Raw genomic sequence first — 19,696 nt, forward strand, 5'->3', positions numbered from 1 at the left:
ATTCCACCATTTCATTCATTTCCCATCATCACCGTCGCTAGCCTAACCGGCATAACCGTGGGACGTAAAACTTAAAGATTTCATTTCATTTCGGATGCTTCTTAATGCAGGAACATGTAGTAGTCGCTTATCAGATAACGACGAACTCTTTCACGTTTTCGTCAAAGTTCTGCATCAAGTCTTCAGTGATGACAGAAGGTCGCTCACTTCGTTCCTCATTATTAACATTCGTGGGGCCATCTTTAAAGGCTAACCCATTTCCGTACTATTTCATTGCTCATAATGATTTCTCCATACACTTCAATGATCTGGCGATGAGTTTGAGCCACTTTCACGCCTTTAGCACTGAGAAAAGGAATCACAGTGTGCGGAGACATTTTTAACTACTCACAAATAAAAGTAAACACGGTCAAATGTTTCTGTAATGGCGTCTGTGGCAACAAATGTACATATTTATCGCGCATGCGTGGGATGCTGACTACAGCGCTGCAGCGACCGAATTTCAAAACTACTTATAAAACACGTTTCGTATGTATAGGGGAGGGTAGTACACAGTGGATCAATTTTTAAAACTTTCAGCATAAATCCGTTTAATGCAACTATTACTGGAATTTGTTTAGTGTAGAACATGGACACACGTCTCCACTACATTCGTAAGTAATTTATTAATATGAAGCGCTGCTCTGTATTTTACAGTTACAGTCAACGCTAATGCTTGTAAAGTGATTCACTGTGTACCACCATCGTACACAGTGGATCATATATGCGTACACAGTGGATCAAAGGAACAATGTATTGAAAGTAATGAATAGAAACCGTATGATAAAGGGGCCCATCATCTGAAGATCTCCAAATCTACATAAAATTGTAAGCATTATTGTCAAAATCTCTATTACTCACAATACAAAATAAATTTTAAAATTCTAAATAAAAGTTAGAATCGAAGTATTACAAGCATCTTAATAGCATAGTATTAATTTCAGAAATTGATTACCAAAATAAACAATACAAACGACTGTTATAAAACAAACTTTTTAGACAATTAAATTGATATCTTGTACGGAGAATCTTTGGTTTTGGATTAGTAAATTTAGTAGTTATGCACAATAGCATAATCAATTTGTTATAAAATGGAGAATTTAACTTTCTGTACTGAGTTCAATTAGTCTGATTATTCAAATTATCAGTTTCACTATGACGACAAAAATATATGTCCAGCTCGACATTATCATCCTTTGAAACTTCAAAAGGTTAGCGGAGATCAATTCCATGGAACTCTACCGGCAACCTGATATTAACAGACAGTATTTTATTCTTCACAATAAGAAGTTTTGGAAGCCGTCTTACTATTCAAATATCGTGTGTGGGTAAAATATCTGGATTATTTGGGTAGATGAAACTTTCATTTATCTTGAGTTGAGGTGATTTTGAGTTTAACGTCCCTTTTCAGCAGCGAGGCTATATGAGACGTGGACTTTCATGTATCTTCTCACTTCTTAGAAACGAAATCTAAAAATCATTTTTTATTGTCTTTCCTAGTCGTGATTTGACCAATGTAATGTGTCCGTGAAAGAAATCTTAGAAGAACGTAATCACCAGGTTGAACTTTTCTTTGACTCTGTTCCAAATCATCAATAAGTAGGCTAGTAGTTTCTGTCTCTAAAGTAACATGGTCCGTATTCCTTAGCGTGAGGGGCATAACCGTGTGACGTTAAACTGAAAGATTTCGTTTTCTAAAGTATCATCATCATCTAAAGAATCTTATAATATAATTGACTTAAAATCATCATTCCCCGTTGAACTATCATTTTCTTTTCCTTTCTTCAGGGCTGAAAGTCTTTATTTTATCCGTTTTGCTTCAGATTGCTGCTGAATTTGTACTCCTTTTATTCACGGGCTTCTTTCTCTGTTATTACTGTCTTGGATGTATGATCTGTTCTAGTTCATGTCTAAGTTGGAAATACGTGAAAGGCTACAGAATTTGGGATATTTCGTAGATAAGTTACGTAAATTACTAAAGAATGCCTCAGCATTGTGTTTGTTGAATGATATCAATCTTGAGAGTCTAAGATTGACGCTATTCAACACATCTTCGGGATTTCGAATACTAAGATCTTTATTACGATTCACTCTAGACCAGAATTTTGCTTTTTTCCCCACTAAGCAGGTATCGATATATTATTCTTATCAATTTCATATGCCAAACGCCTCACGGCAACGTAGACTAAGATATTTTGTTGCAAATTTTTATATATTTCGGAAATAAATGTTCCAACTCTGAAGTGAATATTTGTCGTACAGAATAATTTGACTTCATTTTAACATTGTCACCTGGTACTTTCTTATTTTTTGACACATCTGCTCAAAGTTGTGTAATCAATGTTCTTCAATTTACCAACGCTGCTAATAGAATATCCCTGCCCCACCACTAATTGCACTGCTTCTCTCATCTAACTAAATGTCTTTCATGTTGCCTTGCGTATATTTCCTTGTGGTTAAACCATTAATCTGTAACGTGTAACATGATATTAAAAGCTCCGTGAAATGCCAATACTATGACTTGTTTCTAAACGAGTATGCCAAATACATTGAACATCCATAAACACAATGAGGTACAAAGTGGATCAATCCACTGTGTACCACACCGATGTGATCCACTGTGTACCACACTGATGTGATCCACTGTGTACTTGTTGGTGTCAACCCAAACAGTTTCCCACAACAAGGAACTATTAAAGTAGAAGAACAAAATAAACAATGCTATATTACAAATACATTCTTACCTACCTCTCATGTCCGCGATATTCTAAATTACAAGATAAGTCACAGCGTCAGAGCATTCACTTCTATTACTTCATTTTTTACTTCAGCACAAGGAAAACATATTTTTCACTTCACCACAAATAAGAAGCATCCATTGTTGTTGACATTTCGTTCATAAGTGTGTAATGTGAAAACAGAATAACTGACATGCGCTAGCTGAATTTGTGCAATAAATAAATGAATAACGCCTTCTGATCCACTGTGTACTACCTTCCCCTATATGTACACACACGTTTTTATCCAACGGTTTTGAAGTTGTTTTGAGCTGTTCTGTGGAATTGCGAAATTGACCGTGAAAGTTGAAAAATTTTAGACTGAAAAAGCCGTGAATTCGATTATTTAGTCCTAATGGGAACCCTGAATGATTAAGATCCAGTAATTCTTTAATTGTGTTGGAGTTTGTCCTATAATAGAACTCCTCCATTCCAGGTGCTTTGTGATATAAGTTATAAAGTTTGATTGCTTAATAGATAGTTCATAAGAATTGTATTTTTAATTGAATTGTTTTCTTTTTCAAGTCTGGTCGTTTCCGTATTTGGATTTAGGTAACTACATTCGTAATTTGGTGTATTTATTCATAAGATTAATTTTGCTTGTACTTAAAATTTATTGATATATTATTTTTGTTGTATTGTTCTGAAGAAAATGGTAAATGGTCAACAATTAATAAGAGTGTAGAATTCTTTGAAGGAAACCGTGAACTGAATGAAACATATGAGCAGAAGTATCGTTTTGTCATTAGAGCAAGGTCGAAAAATCCCGGACGCCAGATCATCTTGGTGAGTCTGGTACCTACTTCATTTTGACGTTAGTATTTCAATATTTTACCTACCAGTACTGATTTTTATGAACTTAGATGGGTTAAAAACAAATTATAATAAATTCGTTACGTTTGGAATTTATCTTGAACATAAACCTTAACATGAATGCCCATTATTAGAGGATTCTGATTCACTCAGAATCGATAGTTCGGTGCTCGAACTACATAATACGTACGTGGACATAAAACACACTGCTGCTTTGTAAAACTTCATTTGCATTCCCTTTAGTTTGCTTTTATCTTTGAGAAATAGTCTGCAGACTGAGGTTAGCTTGTATTTCTTATATCAGTAACTATAATTTAAGGCCAAAACATGTAGGTCTGAGTATCTAATTGGATTTATGGCTGATGAAGCCAAAGGTTTAGTAAGTTGGTGAAACTGTTACAAATCGATATTGTAGTAAAAACATTATGGTTTGCTCGGAGGCTTTGTGCAATTTCTGTTTTCATTTGGATTTATTTGTATTGTTGAGGCGCCTGATTTTCAGAACTGGAGCCTAGGTCAGAAGAAAATTTTTCAGTCCTGCTGTAAGTGAATTTCGCTGCTTATTCGGGTCATTGATACTCTTCAATGAGATTTGTATTTTGTTTTTCCTGAGTCATACCAGTAAATGCTGGAACGTGGACTTCGTTTAGAATAAATATCCACTCTCTCCATTCTTTATTTCGTGGGATGTATGTGCGAAAGCAAGATTCTATATCAAATAGGAATATATCTAAATAATATTTAAATCAAGGCTGTTTTGATTCCTCAGCCCATTGATTTATATCCGGATGTATTACTTAATGATGTAATTGGATGCATATTAAATAATCAAAACAAAGATGAAATATTCAGCAAAATGCACCCGCATAGCAACTCAGCGGATACGTTTCAACAACAAGTTGAAATTGTGTTGGTTGGACAACAACATATTTTAATTAACAGAAAATTGGTTACTTATCAATATATCCTCCCGTGGAAAAACTAGATATTCTCCAAACATATCGGAACAACATGGTAGTTCTTTCTTCAGTGGCAAGGTAAGGAGGATAAAAACTGATAAGAGAAATATTGTATGAAACCACTACACTGAAGAAGGAATTAGCTTATTGTTCCGATGCGTTTGGAGAATATTTAGTTTTCCTACGGGAGAATATATTGAAAAGTAACCAATTTTCTGTTAATTTGAATCTTCCTCTCATACATCTACATAGTTTTAACTACATATTTTGATCATTTTTCTCCATTGTATAACTAACGAATGTTGTTCTTGATTGCTTATGCAGTTTAGTTCTTGTCGGTAAGTATATGAACATGCCGACTAGCTCACAATTAAGCTGTGCCTTTCATTCTTTACAATTCTCAACACATTTTGCCAACTTATAGTCCAGTCCAGATGGTCGTACGGTTTAGTAAACTATCAAAATTCTTTGTTTTCTTGATTTTGTTTGAAACATTTTCCTCCTGAAGTACATTTACAACGTATTGTTAACAATTTTTCTTACACTTTGAACATGAATTGCTGCTATATTGCATGCAATGTAATTGAATTAGAAAATCGGGGTATTAATTTGAGTCTTTTCATTTAATGAACACAAAATTAACCTGAATTTCCACTCCCATTCTACTATTTGGCCCTAAAGGAGACTGCAGCGCGTAGCAACTAAAAATTCAACATACTTGCTTTTGAAAGACATGTCAGTTATGTACAGTAATGATTTTAGATTTTCCCTGCGAAGAAGGTGACTTTGAGTAAGCAGGGGCGAAACAGTGCTGCAAAGGTACTGGTAACCAAGGTTGAATCCGATCGGAGAAATACTCCAGATGGAATTTTGTAGCTCCCGCTCCAAGATGCGGATATACATTCTACAGTCACCTTTCTACTGGAGGTTGACCATCACAGCAAGCAGTGGAATGAGACAAGAGGGTTTCAATATATGTTATTTTTTGGAAGTCCACATTTCAGAGAAGTAGTCTCAGAGAGCTGAAAGAGATATTAAAATTTGTTAAAAAGAAGAAAAAATAATTTCCTGGAAAATATATAAGGTAGGAAAGTTGATCTGTCCATTTGAAAGTTATTGGGAAAAGAAAATATACCATTGTGAATACACTTTTGAACGTGACTGTACATGTTTACCAATGGATGCTATAGGATACCTATAACGTAAATAAACGGTAAACTTGCCTCTGCATCCTGTGCAAGTTTTTGTGCATAATATCTGTTCTATTTGGAACGTTTTTCAACCCTGCTTCTCCTTGTTACTTCCTTACATACCATCGTAAAGATTTACTTCCCTGGACAATTTAAAAGAATCAGTCATTCGGAAAGCAATTGCATCTAAGTATCACGTGTTACCACCCGCTTTTATTCACTTTCGGAACATTTTCCCCCCTGCTATGGAAATTTCAATTAAGAAAGTCGCTTTTTATTTTTCTGTGAATTTTACTTGAAAGGAAATCAGTATGTTTATAAATTATATCCCTCCTACTTAACCGAAACACGTAAAGCACTTACTCTCTATTGTGAATTTTAATTTCCTTGTAGATAAAAAAAAAGCGTATGTACACTTTTAACTATGTATTTTCAGTTTAGTTTTAGTAACGTTAAATCTATGGGTATACAAAGAAGCAGGAAAAAAAAGTGATGTTGTAAAAAGGTTTCAGGGAGAACCAATATTTTCCATAAAAATTTGCAGAGGATGCAGATTGAGCTGTATCATTTATTTTGTGACTTACGTAATTTATGTTTCGTTGTGCTTAGTTTTACAGAAACTGATGCTTTTATTATTTCTTTTCAGGAGCTGATACAATTAACAGGCAGGCTGTTCTTTGTCATAGAGTTCTTAGAACATTACAAAATTTAGCTCAGGTGTCGAATAGACTCTCCCGGGAAACATGGGAAGCTTTGTTACTTTTCCTTCTGGCTATTAACGACACATTACTTGGTCCACCGACAGTTAAAGGTAAGAAAAGAATCAACTTGTTTTTATTTTATGTAAAATTAAATGCTAATGTGAAGCAAATAACTGGAAGTTACGTCTGCTTGAAAAGAATGTGCTTCATTTTTAAGGAAGGGTTGCGTATACCTGTACTAATGTGGGCAGAAATATCGCAATGGAAAATGGAAACATGTGAGTCAAGTAACGCTTTTCACAGGCTATAGTAACGTAAAAGATTTTGTTAGCAAAAGCATGAAAGCTTTACTTCTTTGGCCGGTTATGTAATAACAATAGTAATTTTATATCCATATACAGGGCTCCCAGCTGTCCTATTTTCCTATTTTTTCCTATATTTTGGAAATTTTCGTTTATTTGTCCTATATTTTAATCTTGTCCTATATTTCCTGTATTTTTCAGTGATTGAATTATTAAAAGTGTATGCCAAGAGCAGTTCAAGTGATGATTTAAATTGCTACATATTAGCAATATGCTTAAATGTGTCGTAGCATTATTTTTCTGAGGGACAGTCACTAATCCTCACTATTTTTCTTTTAATTTGTTTTTTCCTATCCTCCCATGGCCACTTTTTTCCCCATCTTTGTTTCCTGTGTGCCTGTTTTTCTCCAGTGAAGCTTAACTGAGGAACCTTGCCATGCTCCAGTTTCTTATAACGCAATCTGTGTTAGCATTTTCTTTCAGCAGTGTGTGCAGCAGTATTGGCTATGCATTGAGGTGTGTTGATATTCACCAACATATCCCAACGCCTTCTAATATTGCTGTACATAATACGCGTCCTAAAAAACCTGGAAATAAAAGTGTGTCGTGGAAACGCTTGGGAAAAGTTATGGAAAGCAGACAAATGGTAAAAATCCTGGGAATGTCCTGGTAATTATTTATGAACTGGAAATGTCCTGAAATTTATGTTATATAACAGTTGTTAGAAGTGTATATATAATTTGCAGAGCTATGATGAATGAAATGTTGTTACGTTATTTATTTCAGAGGGAAATACTTTGATCAAATAATTCAGTGTTTAATTAGATTCAAGTATTTTATTACAGAGAAATAAGTTATGAATCTTCTTTTTCCATTAGGAATAAGTAATGAAAAATAATGCCAAAATAAAGTTCGTCTGTGAATAAAAGAACTAGAAGGATAGTAGGAAGGTAGAGAAATAGTTAATATTTTTGCATGCATTAATTAAATTTACGTATTCAAAATTATATATGAATAACGGCATGTTAAAAATGTTAAATGTCATGGTAATCCTATAAATAACAGTTAACTGTTTCTTTTTCGTCTGAGAGCTCCCTCGTGGCTAAGCGGTTAGCGTACGCGCCTTTGGCGTGGGAGACCCGGGTTCGATTCCCGGCGGGAGCTCATGTGGTTCGGATTCCACGTTAATCAGTAGGTCCACGTCTCATATAGCCTCGCTGCTGAAAAGGGACGCTAAACTAAAATCACCTCACCTCTTTTTCGTCTGAGAATATGTTTTGAATTCTAAAGATATTGAAGCTGCATTTTTATTTATTTATTATTATTATTATTTTTACTATTTTGAATAACAAATAGTTGTCCATTGGAGTTAAGGGTGGCCTTTTCTTACAGTACATTTATATATTTTTTTTCTTTCTTCAGAGCGTAATATTCCATTGTATAAACCAAACTGTCTTATACTTTTTCAATGTTCTGCTGGGAGGCCTGCATATAGAAAGTGTTGAGAGGAAACGGGGCAACACCTAAAAAACCCACGCACGCTGTTGTGTCCACAAAAAAGCCTACTTGGCGCAAGGTGGGATCGAACCAGATATCGCACGCACCGAAGCTGAACGTATATAATAAATGGATGAACGTGCGTGTGTATGTTCCAGTATAACTCTTTAACGCGTAGAACAACTTCTCAAACTTGTTACGTATATGATTTACGACCTAGAAGCATACTGTGAGGGTAAGACACTCCAGCACTCCTAGAAGAGTGGAAGAGGTGACATTCAAAAATAATAAAAAAAAAATGGCCGGTATTAGTGTCTAATCCATAGTTGTTGTGATTGCTAAGCTGATTAATGACAACCTAATGACATTCAAGCTCTAGTTTATCGAGAGGGTAAGATCCCTTAGCACCCGGAGAGGGCGGGATGACGTAAAAATAATATAATCGAAAACGATCGATATTAGTGTCGAATCCATAGATTTTGAGGTTGCTAAGATGAATAATGACTCCCAATGCCGTTCAGGTACAAATTCAACCCTTGTTCGTATGGTATGAAGAAGGGATGAAAAATTAAGTTAAAATGACAGAGATTAACGTCGAATCTGTAGTTTTTTGGGGTCAAGAAAACAGCTGCCCTGTTTGATATATCTTTTGGAACATTTTAATACTCATCTTAAGCTGGGTTTTTATCATGTGACTTCGATTAAAGGGTGTATTGTAGGATGAGGTGGGTTTTAAAAGTTTTGCCAAATCTTATGGATTTTTCTTTAGAGTTTTATTGAAATAACTAATGTAAGAAGGAGGGGATTAAGATATTTTCCATAAACGTATTCTCTCCGTGCGAAGAACAGGCATTTCAGCCAGTAAACATATAAACATTATGAAACTGTGTATACACTAGATTAAAATACATACCTTGTTCTGTACTACAATATCTGACAGTATTCTGCTGCACTGCTTCTTCTTTCCGCACCACAAATATTTGTTCTAGTCACGACGCTGTAAGGGTCGACTTACTGCTTCTGTCATATGACGGACGAATAGTGCGAGTTTATTTCAGTCTTTTAGGAATGATATCTCTTTTAGGAATGATATTATCTACGAGGGTGATTCAGAAAGTGATGCCTCCAAGGTGATACCTTTATTTGTGTTGACAGGTAGCACCGATACAGGTATCAGTGGAAAACGCAACGTCAGCTACAAAGGGTGGCATCATTTTTCAACATAGTCCACATTACGGGCAACACACTTGCGCCAACACGAAAAAAAGGCTTTTTCGTGTGGTGGTAACTGCTGCTTCCACCTCCACGTCACAACTGCAGCGTGACCCTTAAGTTTGAGGAAGAGCCAAAAGTCACAGGGACAAGATCCGGACTATAGGCAGGATGAGGCTGAATGTCAATAACACTTTGCCAGCAGATGAGGCAACTTTGAATTTTTTGGCGGATGAGAGGACATGTGGTGATACTTCATCGACTGACGCTTCGTTTCCGGGTCGTAATGGTGTATCCACGGCTCGTCGCCGGTGAAGAATGTTCCTGGGCGCACAACCTTCCGCAGTCAGAAAGTCAATGCCCACTGTTTCAATCGGACGTCACCACTGGATGGCATGAATTGCTCCATTACTCGGGAACGAGAATAGATAGGAAGGTGAAACAAGTGACATTCTATAGCTTAAAATATCAGTGCATTAATGATAAGCAGTTCAGAATGTTTGCGGTATTACTGACCAAGTAGTGGGCTTGGGCATTACTTTCTGAATCACCCACGTATTTTTTGATATTTCAAGGATAAGGTCGATTATTATTATTATTATTATTATTATTATTATTATTATTATTATTATTATTATTATTATTATTATTATTATTATTATTAGGGGTTGAAAAATCTTGCTTGCAAGTACCAGCCAGCCAAAAATCTACTAGCCGGACCATTTTGGTGTCACAAGTGTTTATACTCGTCAAATATACTTTACTTCCGTGACTTAGTCGACAAATGTAAAAACGTACTCGCCATTAGCGAGCAGGCGAGTCGATTTTTCAAGCCATGATTATTATCATTATTATTATTATTATTATTATTGTTATTATTATTATTATTATTATTATTATTATTATTATTATTATTATTATTATTATTATTATTATTATTATTATTATTACCATCATCAACAAAAGGCGTTCTGAAATGTTAAGTAATATGTAACTCACAAAGAAATTTATAGTAAGTAGGAAAATTAATGTATTTTGTTGCTCGTGTGGTTGCACAAGAATGGTAATATTAATACACATTTTTAACTTATGAATACTAATAAGAATACATTTCTTTATTGTGGTAGAGCGTTCACCTCCGGTGCTTGGGGTCCCTGGTTCGATTCCAGCTCGCGCCTGTGGACTTTGTGGTGGACAAACACCGTGCTCGTGGGTTTTCTCGGGATTCTCCCGTTTCCTCCCACTTTCTTCATTCCACCATTTTCAGTCGTTTCTCATTATCAACGTCTCCTTTAGCCTAACAGGCATAACCGTGGGACGTTAAACTTAAAGATTTCATTTCATTTACATTTCTTTATTATTCTTCAGATGATGTAATACATTTCTTTATTATTTTTCAGATGATGTTGGTGATCAGCTCTGTGAACGCGTATTGAGTGTATTATTTGAAATATGGTTATTAGCATGTGCAAGATGCTTCCCATCACCATCTTTATGGAAAACATTTCGTGAAATGTGCATGAACTGGAGACATCGGATTGCACTGATCGAACAGTGGAATAGAGTGAACTTTGCCTTGACCTCTAAACTCTTAGAATTTATGTATGGTCCTACATTCCCAGAATTGAAAATATGTAAGTAAAGTAGTGTTTGGAGGTGGATTGTAAATTGATGTTAATCTCCCAAAATAATTTGGAAAAAGTACAAGAACATTAATGGTTACAATAGCTTATTGACATTTGATTCTTGTATAATAAACTCGCGTGTTCATATATATATATATATATATATATATATATATATATATATATATATATATATATAACTTAAAGAACATGTTCACTATATATTTAGAAAATACGATATGAACTTTGAATATTGGACGAAATAGTGCCCAAAATAGTGATTTTTTCACCTTGGATTGAACTTTCTTTGTCTTCTTTAATTTGTAACAGTGATTCAAGAAAATAATAGCCATAAAACTGACAAAGAACTATCGATGCTACATATTCAAAATCTACTTCCCGGATCCCTTCGTTAATAAAGACGTTGACAAATTCATGAATTCACATAACACAATAGATTTTCTCCTCTAACACGTAAGAGAGAGTGCAGAGCATAAGATAGTTTACAGTAAATTGCCGAGTATTTGTCACAGAGTAAGAGTAACTTCAAAACACGGAAGTTAGTCTTAAAGAATTTTTAAAAGTATATATTACTACTAACTCTGTTGTAAACATTGAAAATTATTTTCAGATTTAATATTCACCGAACAACTCACACTGTATAAATAATAATAATTTTATAATAGCATCATATGAATGATTGCGCAATCCAAAGTATACATAATTGTTGTCCCTGTATGAAGCCTCAGAATATAACCACAAGAAGAGTTTCTGTCTCCTGAAATATTTTTAGGATTGATTTTGAAGGCTCAGCATCGGCGAGTGCTTTATTTATTTACTAGAAAATGTGTTTGACGCAATCCATATTACATTAGTTGAAATGTTTTTCAGAACTACCCTACAGCGTCTACAGGGTAGGTGGAAATTAATTCCGTATTGAAAAGTGTTTATAACTTCTTTAATACTTAATCAATTTTCATGAAAGAAAAAGCGTTTTGTTCCTCACAATAGTAGAATTGGTATGCATTGCTAAAATTCCTCATTGAGACTGCCATTGTTCACCAGTTTTCATAAACGGACTTCTGCAGATACTCCAGCGGCATGTCTGCAAGAACTTAGCACTAATGAAATTTTCGTGGCCGAAAGTTCAACTCATCCTTCAGGACAGTTCGGATTGCGTGTTGGGTTAAACCACTTTCGCGAGATGCCTGTCGTTGGGATTTCTGAGAACGTCGAGTGAATATTTCCTGAACCATTTGTACATTTTCCTTCGTTCTGGACGTCGAGGGACGACCGCATCTTGTAATATATGATACAGAACCTGTGTCCATTAGCTTCGATTGGTAAAATTCCGTATGATCTTGCATCTACCGAGACACGAGGTCCTTTTACATTTCGCTACTGTTTCTGTACTTGTGCCACGGACTGTCATACTTCGTATCGGGATGCCAGCTGAGCCCGCTCACGCAAGGTTATATGTTGCGTCATTGTCCGCTACTGATACCTGCAAGACATCATGTAAGAAATTCTATCATTGTAAGGAACAAAATGATTTTTGTTTCATAAAAAATTTGTTAAATATTAAAGAAGTTGCAAACAACTTCCAATAGGGGGTTAATTCCCGTCCAGTCTGTATATTAAGACGTAACTGTAATTTTTGTTCTTTACTTATTACCTAATAAATGCTTGACATGCTAAAGTTATAATAATGCAGTGTTAGTTAATGCTATCGTGATTGAAGTTCAGTCCAGATGCAAAAGTCGCCGTTGTTGAAATGATACCAAAATGTGTGAGGATAAATTATGTGCATCATGTGCAAGGAATGGCACGCAAATTGGGTTCAGATAAGATATGTTATTCTAATTTACAACAATGATAGAATAGTGGTAGTAACTAACTACAAGTCAAAATACACAACGAGAAGCAACAAGGTGTTCATTATTTGCAAATGAGCTTGTTAAAGAGCAGTCTTGAAGCATAATTAACTACTTTATTGGTCTCGACTAATCACGTATAACAATGCTTAGCATTCGAAATGTATAACAATGCTTTCTCTTTTGTAGTGACTGAAGGAAAATATAAAGTAATCCTATTTACATAATCTGGATGCGTAGACCCATGCTGTATTGAAGATATACATACTTTAATGATTTCACTGAATTCCGCGCGCTACACAAGCTTGCTAGTGTTCTTTCTTATACTGGCTTCGAGTTCTAACGCCTGCTTTGCCATATTTTCTTAGAAGCTGTCGGGATCTCTGAAGCGTTCCAGTCACTGACGCTTAACTTCGAACGGGAGCCTGACAGGAGCTTTGAAGTACATAGTACTCTCCCAAGTGTAAGTATTTCTGGTATGGAGAAGTGCTGAGTGCACTGACTACTGAATATGCCATCGATGTGGAGCTGACCACTAACCATGTAGTGATGAAGTCCTTAAATATGGCTATGACTTGAAATGGAGTCTCTTTGTTAAAATCCATTTCTACGGTTTTGGGCCTGCAACCGAGTTGTAAAGTTGTACTACCTTCTCAGAATCTCAAACCTTTGGATTTTGGTCCTGTCATTGAACAGAGAATTCTGTGCTAAGATTACTTGAGAGTGATAACTGCTTAAAGAATGCACTCTCAAACGCCAAGCGACGAATCCCTAACCATGAATAATCCTTCTTCGGCTGACGCCATTTTTATAGACCTGTCCACATTCCTGGTTGAAGTCAGGATTTTTCACTTTGTGCTGCGTGCTGGCTTCAGGGTACCAAAGTAACGGAAATACCTTTGTTCTGTTACCTGAACTTTTGTGATCTGTTCCCCTGGCCAATTTACAGTCTTTAACGGTTGGACAATTTTCTAATGGCTTTTTGATTTATTTATTTACATGTCAGTATCTAGGTAGGTTCTATACATATTTTTACAAGAAAAAGTCCAAATTCTTTAAGAAAAGCTTTTTAATGTCTATATAAAGAAAATAATAAACCCATGTAGAGTTTAGTGTTGGCGTAAAACTTGTTCTTGTTCAGGATTGTTGAACTACCATGACTTCGAAATGATCCACTGAGTAAATGCTTTTATTTTCTAATTTTTATAGCGGAAGAAGATTCTCAACTTATTCCTGCGGGCATGACAAATGATTGTATAGCACAGGCGTGGTTTAGATTTCTCCATTGCCTGGGGAATCCTGTTGATATGTGTCGTCCTGCTGTAATCAGCCAGACGCAGAAATTTTTGCAGTTTGCTATTACCAGTGAAACGGTTGTTGATCCATGTCAACATCCTTGTCTTGCAGTTCTTCCTCAGATATTTCTGAAAGCAATTAAAGGAATTGCTGGTTTAGTGGACTCATTTTTAGGTAAGTACAAATGTTCCTCAATCTGCTTCGTTAATCTGCAAGGAAGGGTAAACAATGCAGAGCTAATGAAGCGAAGGAAACAATATATTCAGTTTATAAAAATCAGTAGACAGGGTGTGATTTGACTGTGTAATTTCACTAGGCTTAATGTAAGAAAAAGTGTGCTGAAGTGAATAAATGAAAAAAAAAAAAAAAAATGTTATTTAGTATGCTTTTTGTTAGTCGATGTGTCGAATTCAAAGAAGAGTACAACGTGCAGCAAAAGTGTATACCGGTCCATGTAATTTTATCAATAAATGTAAAACATAAAATTTGACTGTGAGCTTCCATAAAATATAGAGAATTATATTCTTCCTGCTTCAGAGAAAATCATTCAGCTTGTTTCGTACCAAAGTAGTTGATGGATAGAAATATATACAGTTTGGTTTTGCAAGAGAAGAGAGAATATTCTAATGCGTATATTTATCTTATTCTAGTTTTTGTGTCTTAATTTTAAATTGTATCACCAACTATCTTCTGTACACTATCAGACTTTTGTGTTCTTCATTCCTTTTTTTTTTTTTTTTTTTTTAATCGTGTTACTACTATCGTATTTTTTTTTGTAATGAAAACCAAAAGTAGAATAGGTTTTTAACAGTATATATCATGTGTATAGGTTTTCATACGTACTCTTGCGCATTGTGTACTTGTAGTACGAGGATGCGTCGCTAGGGCACTGTGGAAGGACCTCTTTTAAGTCAGTATGCCAAGCGCCTTCCACAACAAAGAAAGAGTTCTGTAGTAAAACGCAAGTGTATGAATGGTTTACTCGGTTAAACTGGGCGAAAATGGCCATTGAATATCTGCCCCGTTCCGATCGTCCTTCCAGTTCGCGAACCGAGAACGTTACCGATATCCAAGATCGACGCAGAACAATCAACCAACTCGGAAAACTTTATCCGAGTTATCGTACAGCTTCATTCAGCGCATTTTGCACGACGATTTGCGAACGCGACTGCTCTGCGTCGATCTTCCCTGATGAGATCACGGGGGGAGGAGGGAGAATCTAGAAGTGTTAGCACATTTACATGAATAAAAGTTCTTAAATTTTAAAACCATTGTTTTAGTTATCAGTATTTGTAGTTTAACAGTTTTGTTAAATTGTAAGTATTCACGGCACGGAATGTACTATATTTTAGTGTATAGGAAACCAACGATAATGATGACAAATATGCAAGATATTACACTTTTTGTAAAAAATCAATTATCACAAAACTGCTATGAGTTGAGCGGGTTATCTTAGATATCTGCAGGGGTCGTAAAATTTAAACAGAGGGATACAGACCGTCAGTTTATTCAAATTTTGTGCGATATTTCGAAGTGAATTATAAGACCTTTATTTTATACTTCAGCACAGAAACTTAGAATAGCTACCAGAATGCTTTGAATTCATGTAATAAAATCATAGTCTTTTTCTAGAAGTAAAACATTGCTATACCTGTTTAGATTCACAGTTAGAAGGAATATGTTCGAACACAGTCTTTGGTTAAAGAAAATTTTGTATTTTCTGAAAAAGAGAAAGAAAAATCGTAGGATTTGCATAACTAGAAGCGAATTCCAAAGACCAATATTTTAATCAAGTGGCACATGGTATGTGTTTATACTTTTACGCATATGCTAATTCCAGGAATGGAAATAGTTTAGAGAGAGAGAAAAATTTAGAAAAGTCCTTTTAATTTTGGAAGTTTATATATAGAAAATAATAAACCCGTGCAGTAGTTCCGCTGTTACAAAGCGTAATTACTGTATTAAGCAGCTGGTTACTCAGTGAATTAAAGATAAACAGTCAAATGAATATGTAAACTTCTTTCTGAACTTAACTAGTTTATTGTGCTATTAAATCTATCTTTATATGCATTTTTCTTCTCTGTTTTGACTGATATATGTAATTACCTTGTATGTATTAATGTATTTTCTGTTTTTTCATTCTCTGAATGTTTTAAGTGCATATATGTTTTTTTGAAGAGGTTATGTTCTATGTTCTATTTTCCTCATAGCAAAGTATGATTCATTGTTCAGCTCGTGAGTGATGAAAAAAGTATATTTCTTCCTCTTTTTGCTTGCAGTTAGAAATACAACGAAATTATTATTATTAGTGTTATTATTGGTATTTCGTGAATGATTTCTAAATGCAAAACGCGTTACTTTCAGGGTAACTATGATGTATAGTTGCTCACCTGGTGGAAAGCAATTTTGTATTGAGTAATTCCGAGAAGCAGCACATAACGTGAAGATCTAATATTTATCTATTCATTGTCGTAAAACATAGAAGATTATGTCATGCGCGGTGTCTTGTATATCGGTGATGGCCAATTGATAATGCTAGGCTTGAGGGCCAGAAAACTTAAAAGTAAAATATAACTAAAAATGTACAACTATCACAATTTAAGAACATTAATATTATTATTCAGATATTTTAAAAAATAATGTTTAATGCTAGTAGAAAAACTAGCATGGCTTTTAATGGGAAAAATGATTATTAAAAAAAAAAAAAATGAATCACATGTGTAATAAAAACTTTATTAGCTTCATTATGTTAAACGAATTCTATGGCCGTCATCAGGGTTTCAACTTCTTACAGGTAAGTGCTAATTTTCTACATCGTTCGTGATTCCATCTTCGTTTAATTCTGTACCTACACTTTAAGTTTGTGAGAACACACTGAAAAGTACATTAAAACTGCCACTACCAGAATGTGTATGTCGTTTTATGTCTGCTGTGTTCACTTTCGCCTATTACTATATTGGTATATTATCACTAGTACAATAATCAAATTTATTAGTGCATTTTGGGCCTGAAACAGTAATCGTTCTCACATGTTAAACGGAATGCATCAAAGTTGTCGAAGTTCATTAGATTAGATTCGTTATACAAGTTGGTTGATTATGCCAGTTAGTTTATGCATAATCGCAATATAAAACCTTGGAACAGTGAACCCAATAGATAAAAATAATAAATACGTTCTAGTGGTGGCGATTACTATATGTTTCCAATGCTTTTTTCACAAATTTAAAGTATTGTGGGTACAGAATTAAAAGAATATGGAATTAAAGACGTAGGAAATTCCTGCTTGCCTGAAAGAGGAGCCGAAACCCTAATTACGGCCGCAGGATAATATGGTTCAATTATATTTGGCCCCTTGACGATAAGCGCAATACAAGGTAACAAATGTTTTATTTTATTTCACATTAATATAAGTTACGGTATAAAACTTTTCTTAAAAAAAAAAAAAAAAAGCTTCGCACACGTAATCCATTTGTTTAAAATGTTGCAAACAACAGATAGAGTGTAGTGTGCCGGTAAATTGTTCTGAAACTTTGCAATACAACCCCTGTGCTGTTATGCAACCATAAATCACTCTAATGAATATATGGTTACTTATAAGCATGTTATTTCGCCGTAATTAACTCAGTATCGGTTGAGATACTTCATAATCTAACTCCAAAGATTACCAGCAGATCCTAAAGAAATTTGTATGGGAGCACAGGAAAGGTATACTCTTTCAATGAAAGAAGAATTAACAAAATCGGCCCACTATATCGAAATTATTAATGAATATACTCACAACATGAATATAAATGGGTTGAATAAGTGCGATTTTTTTTCTTTTGAGTTGGTTAAAAATGAAATCTGTAACGTTGTTTGAATCTTACTTATTTTTATAAGTTAAATTTAATTGATACATTTCTATTTGCTTGCCATCACTGCTACTTATTATATATAAGTTTTTCAACAGCGATTTCCTTCGCATTGTGTATTGAGTCCCGGTACAGTTATTCAATGCAAAATCGCATTCCATTAGACTGGCACCAATAATGTATGTGAAATGTATAAGTATTGTTACTCAACAGGAAGCCGAAATCTAACAATACCGAACAGCGTTAGCTGATTTCTTATACCAAACAAAAAGTAAGTTCTGATAAATATGGGTCAAAAAATGCCTCGTTTTATATAGTTAGAACAAAAGGATTCCCGAGCGGAAGTAGAAAATGAATTACTTATTAGAAAATAATGAACGCATCATAACTAGCAACATACATTATAAGAAATTCATTAGATGCAAGAAGGAAAGAAAACTTAAAGAGAAGGGACAATAGATGTGAAACATCCAGATGGGCGCCATGTTGGAAAGCAGGGTCCGATATGGCGGTCACTTAAATGCATCACAACTTTTTTCTTGTATTTCGCTTACTTCAAGTTCCAATTCCTCAAAATTCTTTGCGCTTTCAAACTTCCTGCTCTTTCTCGTGAAGCTTTTGTTTATAGAGAATAAAAATAGAAGCAAAATGAATAAAAACTATAAAGGAATGGACTCTCCAGGGAGTAGCAAACAACTTTGACAAATTATACGAGGGCAAGTCAAAAATTATCCGCAATGTAGCTATAATGTTTCTTACATTGTTCATACTGACCTATATCCTCGTTTATTTTATTGTTATGCTATGAAAGTTTGATCTTAATTCCTCCATTTGTCTTCCTTGTGTTGCAGGTAGATCATGGCCGCTTCATTAGAAGTTTGCACCAAAGGAGAACACCGAGCAGTGGTCCAGTTTTTGTGGTTGGAAGTATATCAGGAGCTGCAATCCATCAAAGACTCTCGGCACAATACGGGAACAGTGTCTTACCGCAACGGAGTGTCTGCGAATGGATTGAACAATTTATGGTCGTAGATGGTCGTCCGGTTCCTTCCTCGTGTGTAACATTTGTGCGACCATTTTTGAATTTTTCACTCCATTCGTAGACACTCCGTTGCGACAAGATACTCTTCCCGTATTGTACCGAAGTCTTTGATGGTTTGCAGCCCCTGATACACCTTCCGACTACAAAAACCGGATCACTGCTCGATGTTCCTCTTTGATGCAAACTTCTAATGGAACGGCCATGATCTATCTGCAACAAAAGGAAAACAAATGGAGGAATTAGGATCAAACTTTCATAACATGACTACGACAGCATAAGGCTAAAATAAACGAGGATATAGGTCAGTATGAGCAATGTGAGAAACATTATAGTTACATTGCGGATAATTTTTGACTTGCCCTCGTATGTTCAGTTTTTTTTTCCCAGTGAGTCCACTTCTTTATATTTCACTGTTGTTCTTATTTCTTTTACTTCTCTCCCTGTTTTTTACCCTTCTTGAACAAGTTTCCATGGGAGAGCCGGAAGTGCAAGGAAGTTTCAGGAATCGTCGGAATTTG

The 19,696-nt window shown here is 35.0% G+C and overlaps 1 protein-coding gene across 5 annotated transcripts in view; it reads left to right on the top strand.

Moving 5' to 3' along the window:
* LOC145685959 (ral GTPase-activating protein subunit beta) overlaps positions 1–19,696 on the top strand; it is a 123,340-nt gene that overhangs the window by 16,711 nt on the left and 86,933 nt on the right. For all 5 annotated transcript variants that reach the window (XM_081758747.1, XM_081758748.1, XM_081758745.1 and 2 more), the window contains exons 4-6: positions 6,425–6,589; positions 10,891–11,124; positions 14,199–14,459. In XM_081758747.1, the coding sequence (XP_081614873.1) occupies positions 6,425–6,589; positions 10,891–11,124; positions 14,199–14,459 (660 nt within the window). The remainder of the gene's footprint in view (positions 1–6,424; positions 6,590–10,890; positions 11,125–14,198; positions 14,460–19,696) is intronic.

The sequence above is a fragment of the Thermobia domestica genome, chromosome 5 (assembly GCF_964235325.1).
Source record: "Thermobia domestica chromosome 5, izTheDome1.hap1.1, whole genome shotgun sequence".
Classification (NCBI taxonomy): Eukaryota; Metazoa; Arthropoda; class Insecta; order Zygentoma; family Lepismatidae; genus Thermobia; species Thermobia domestica.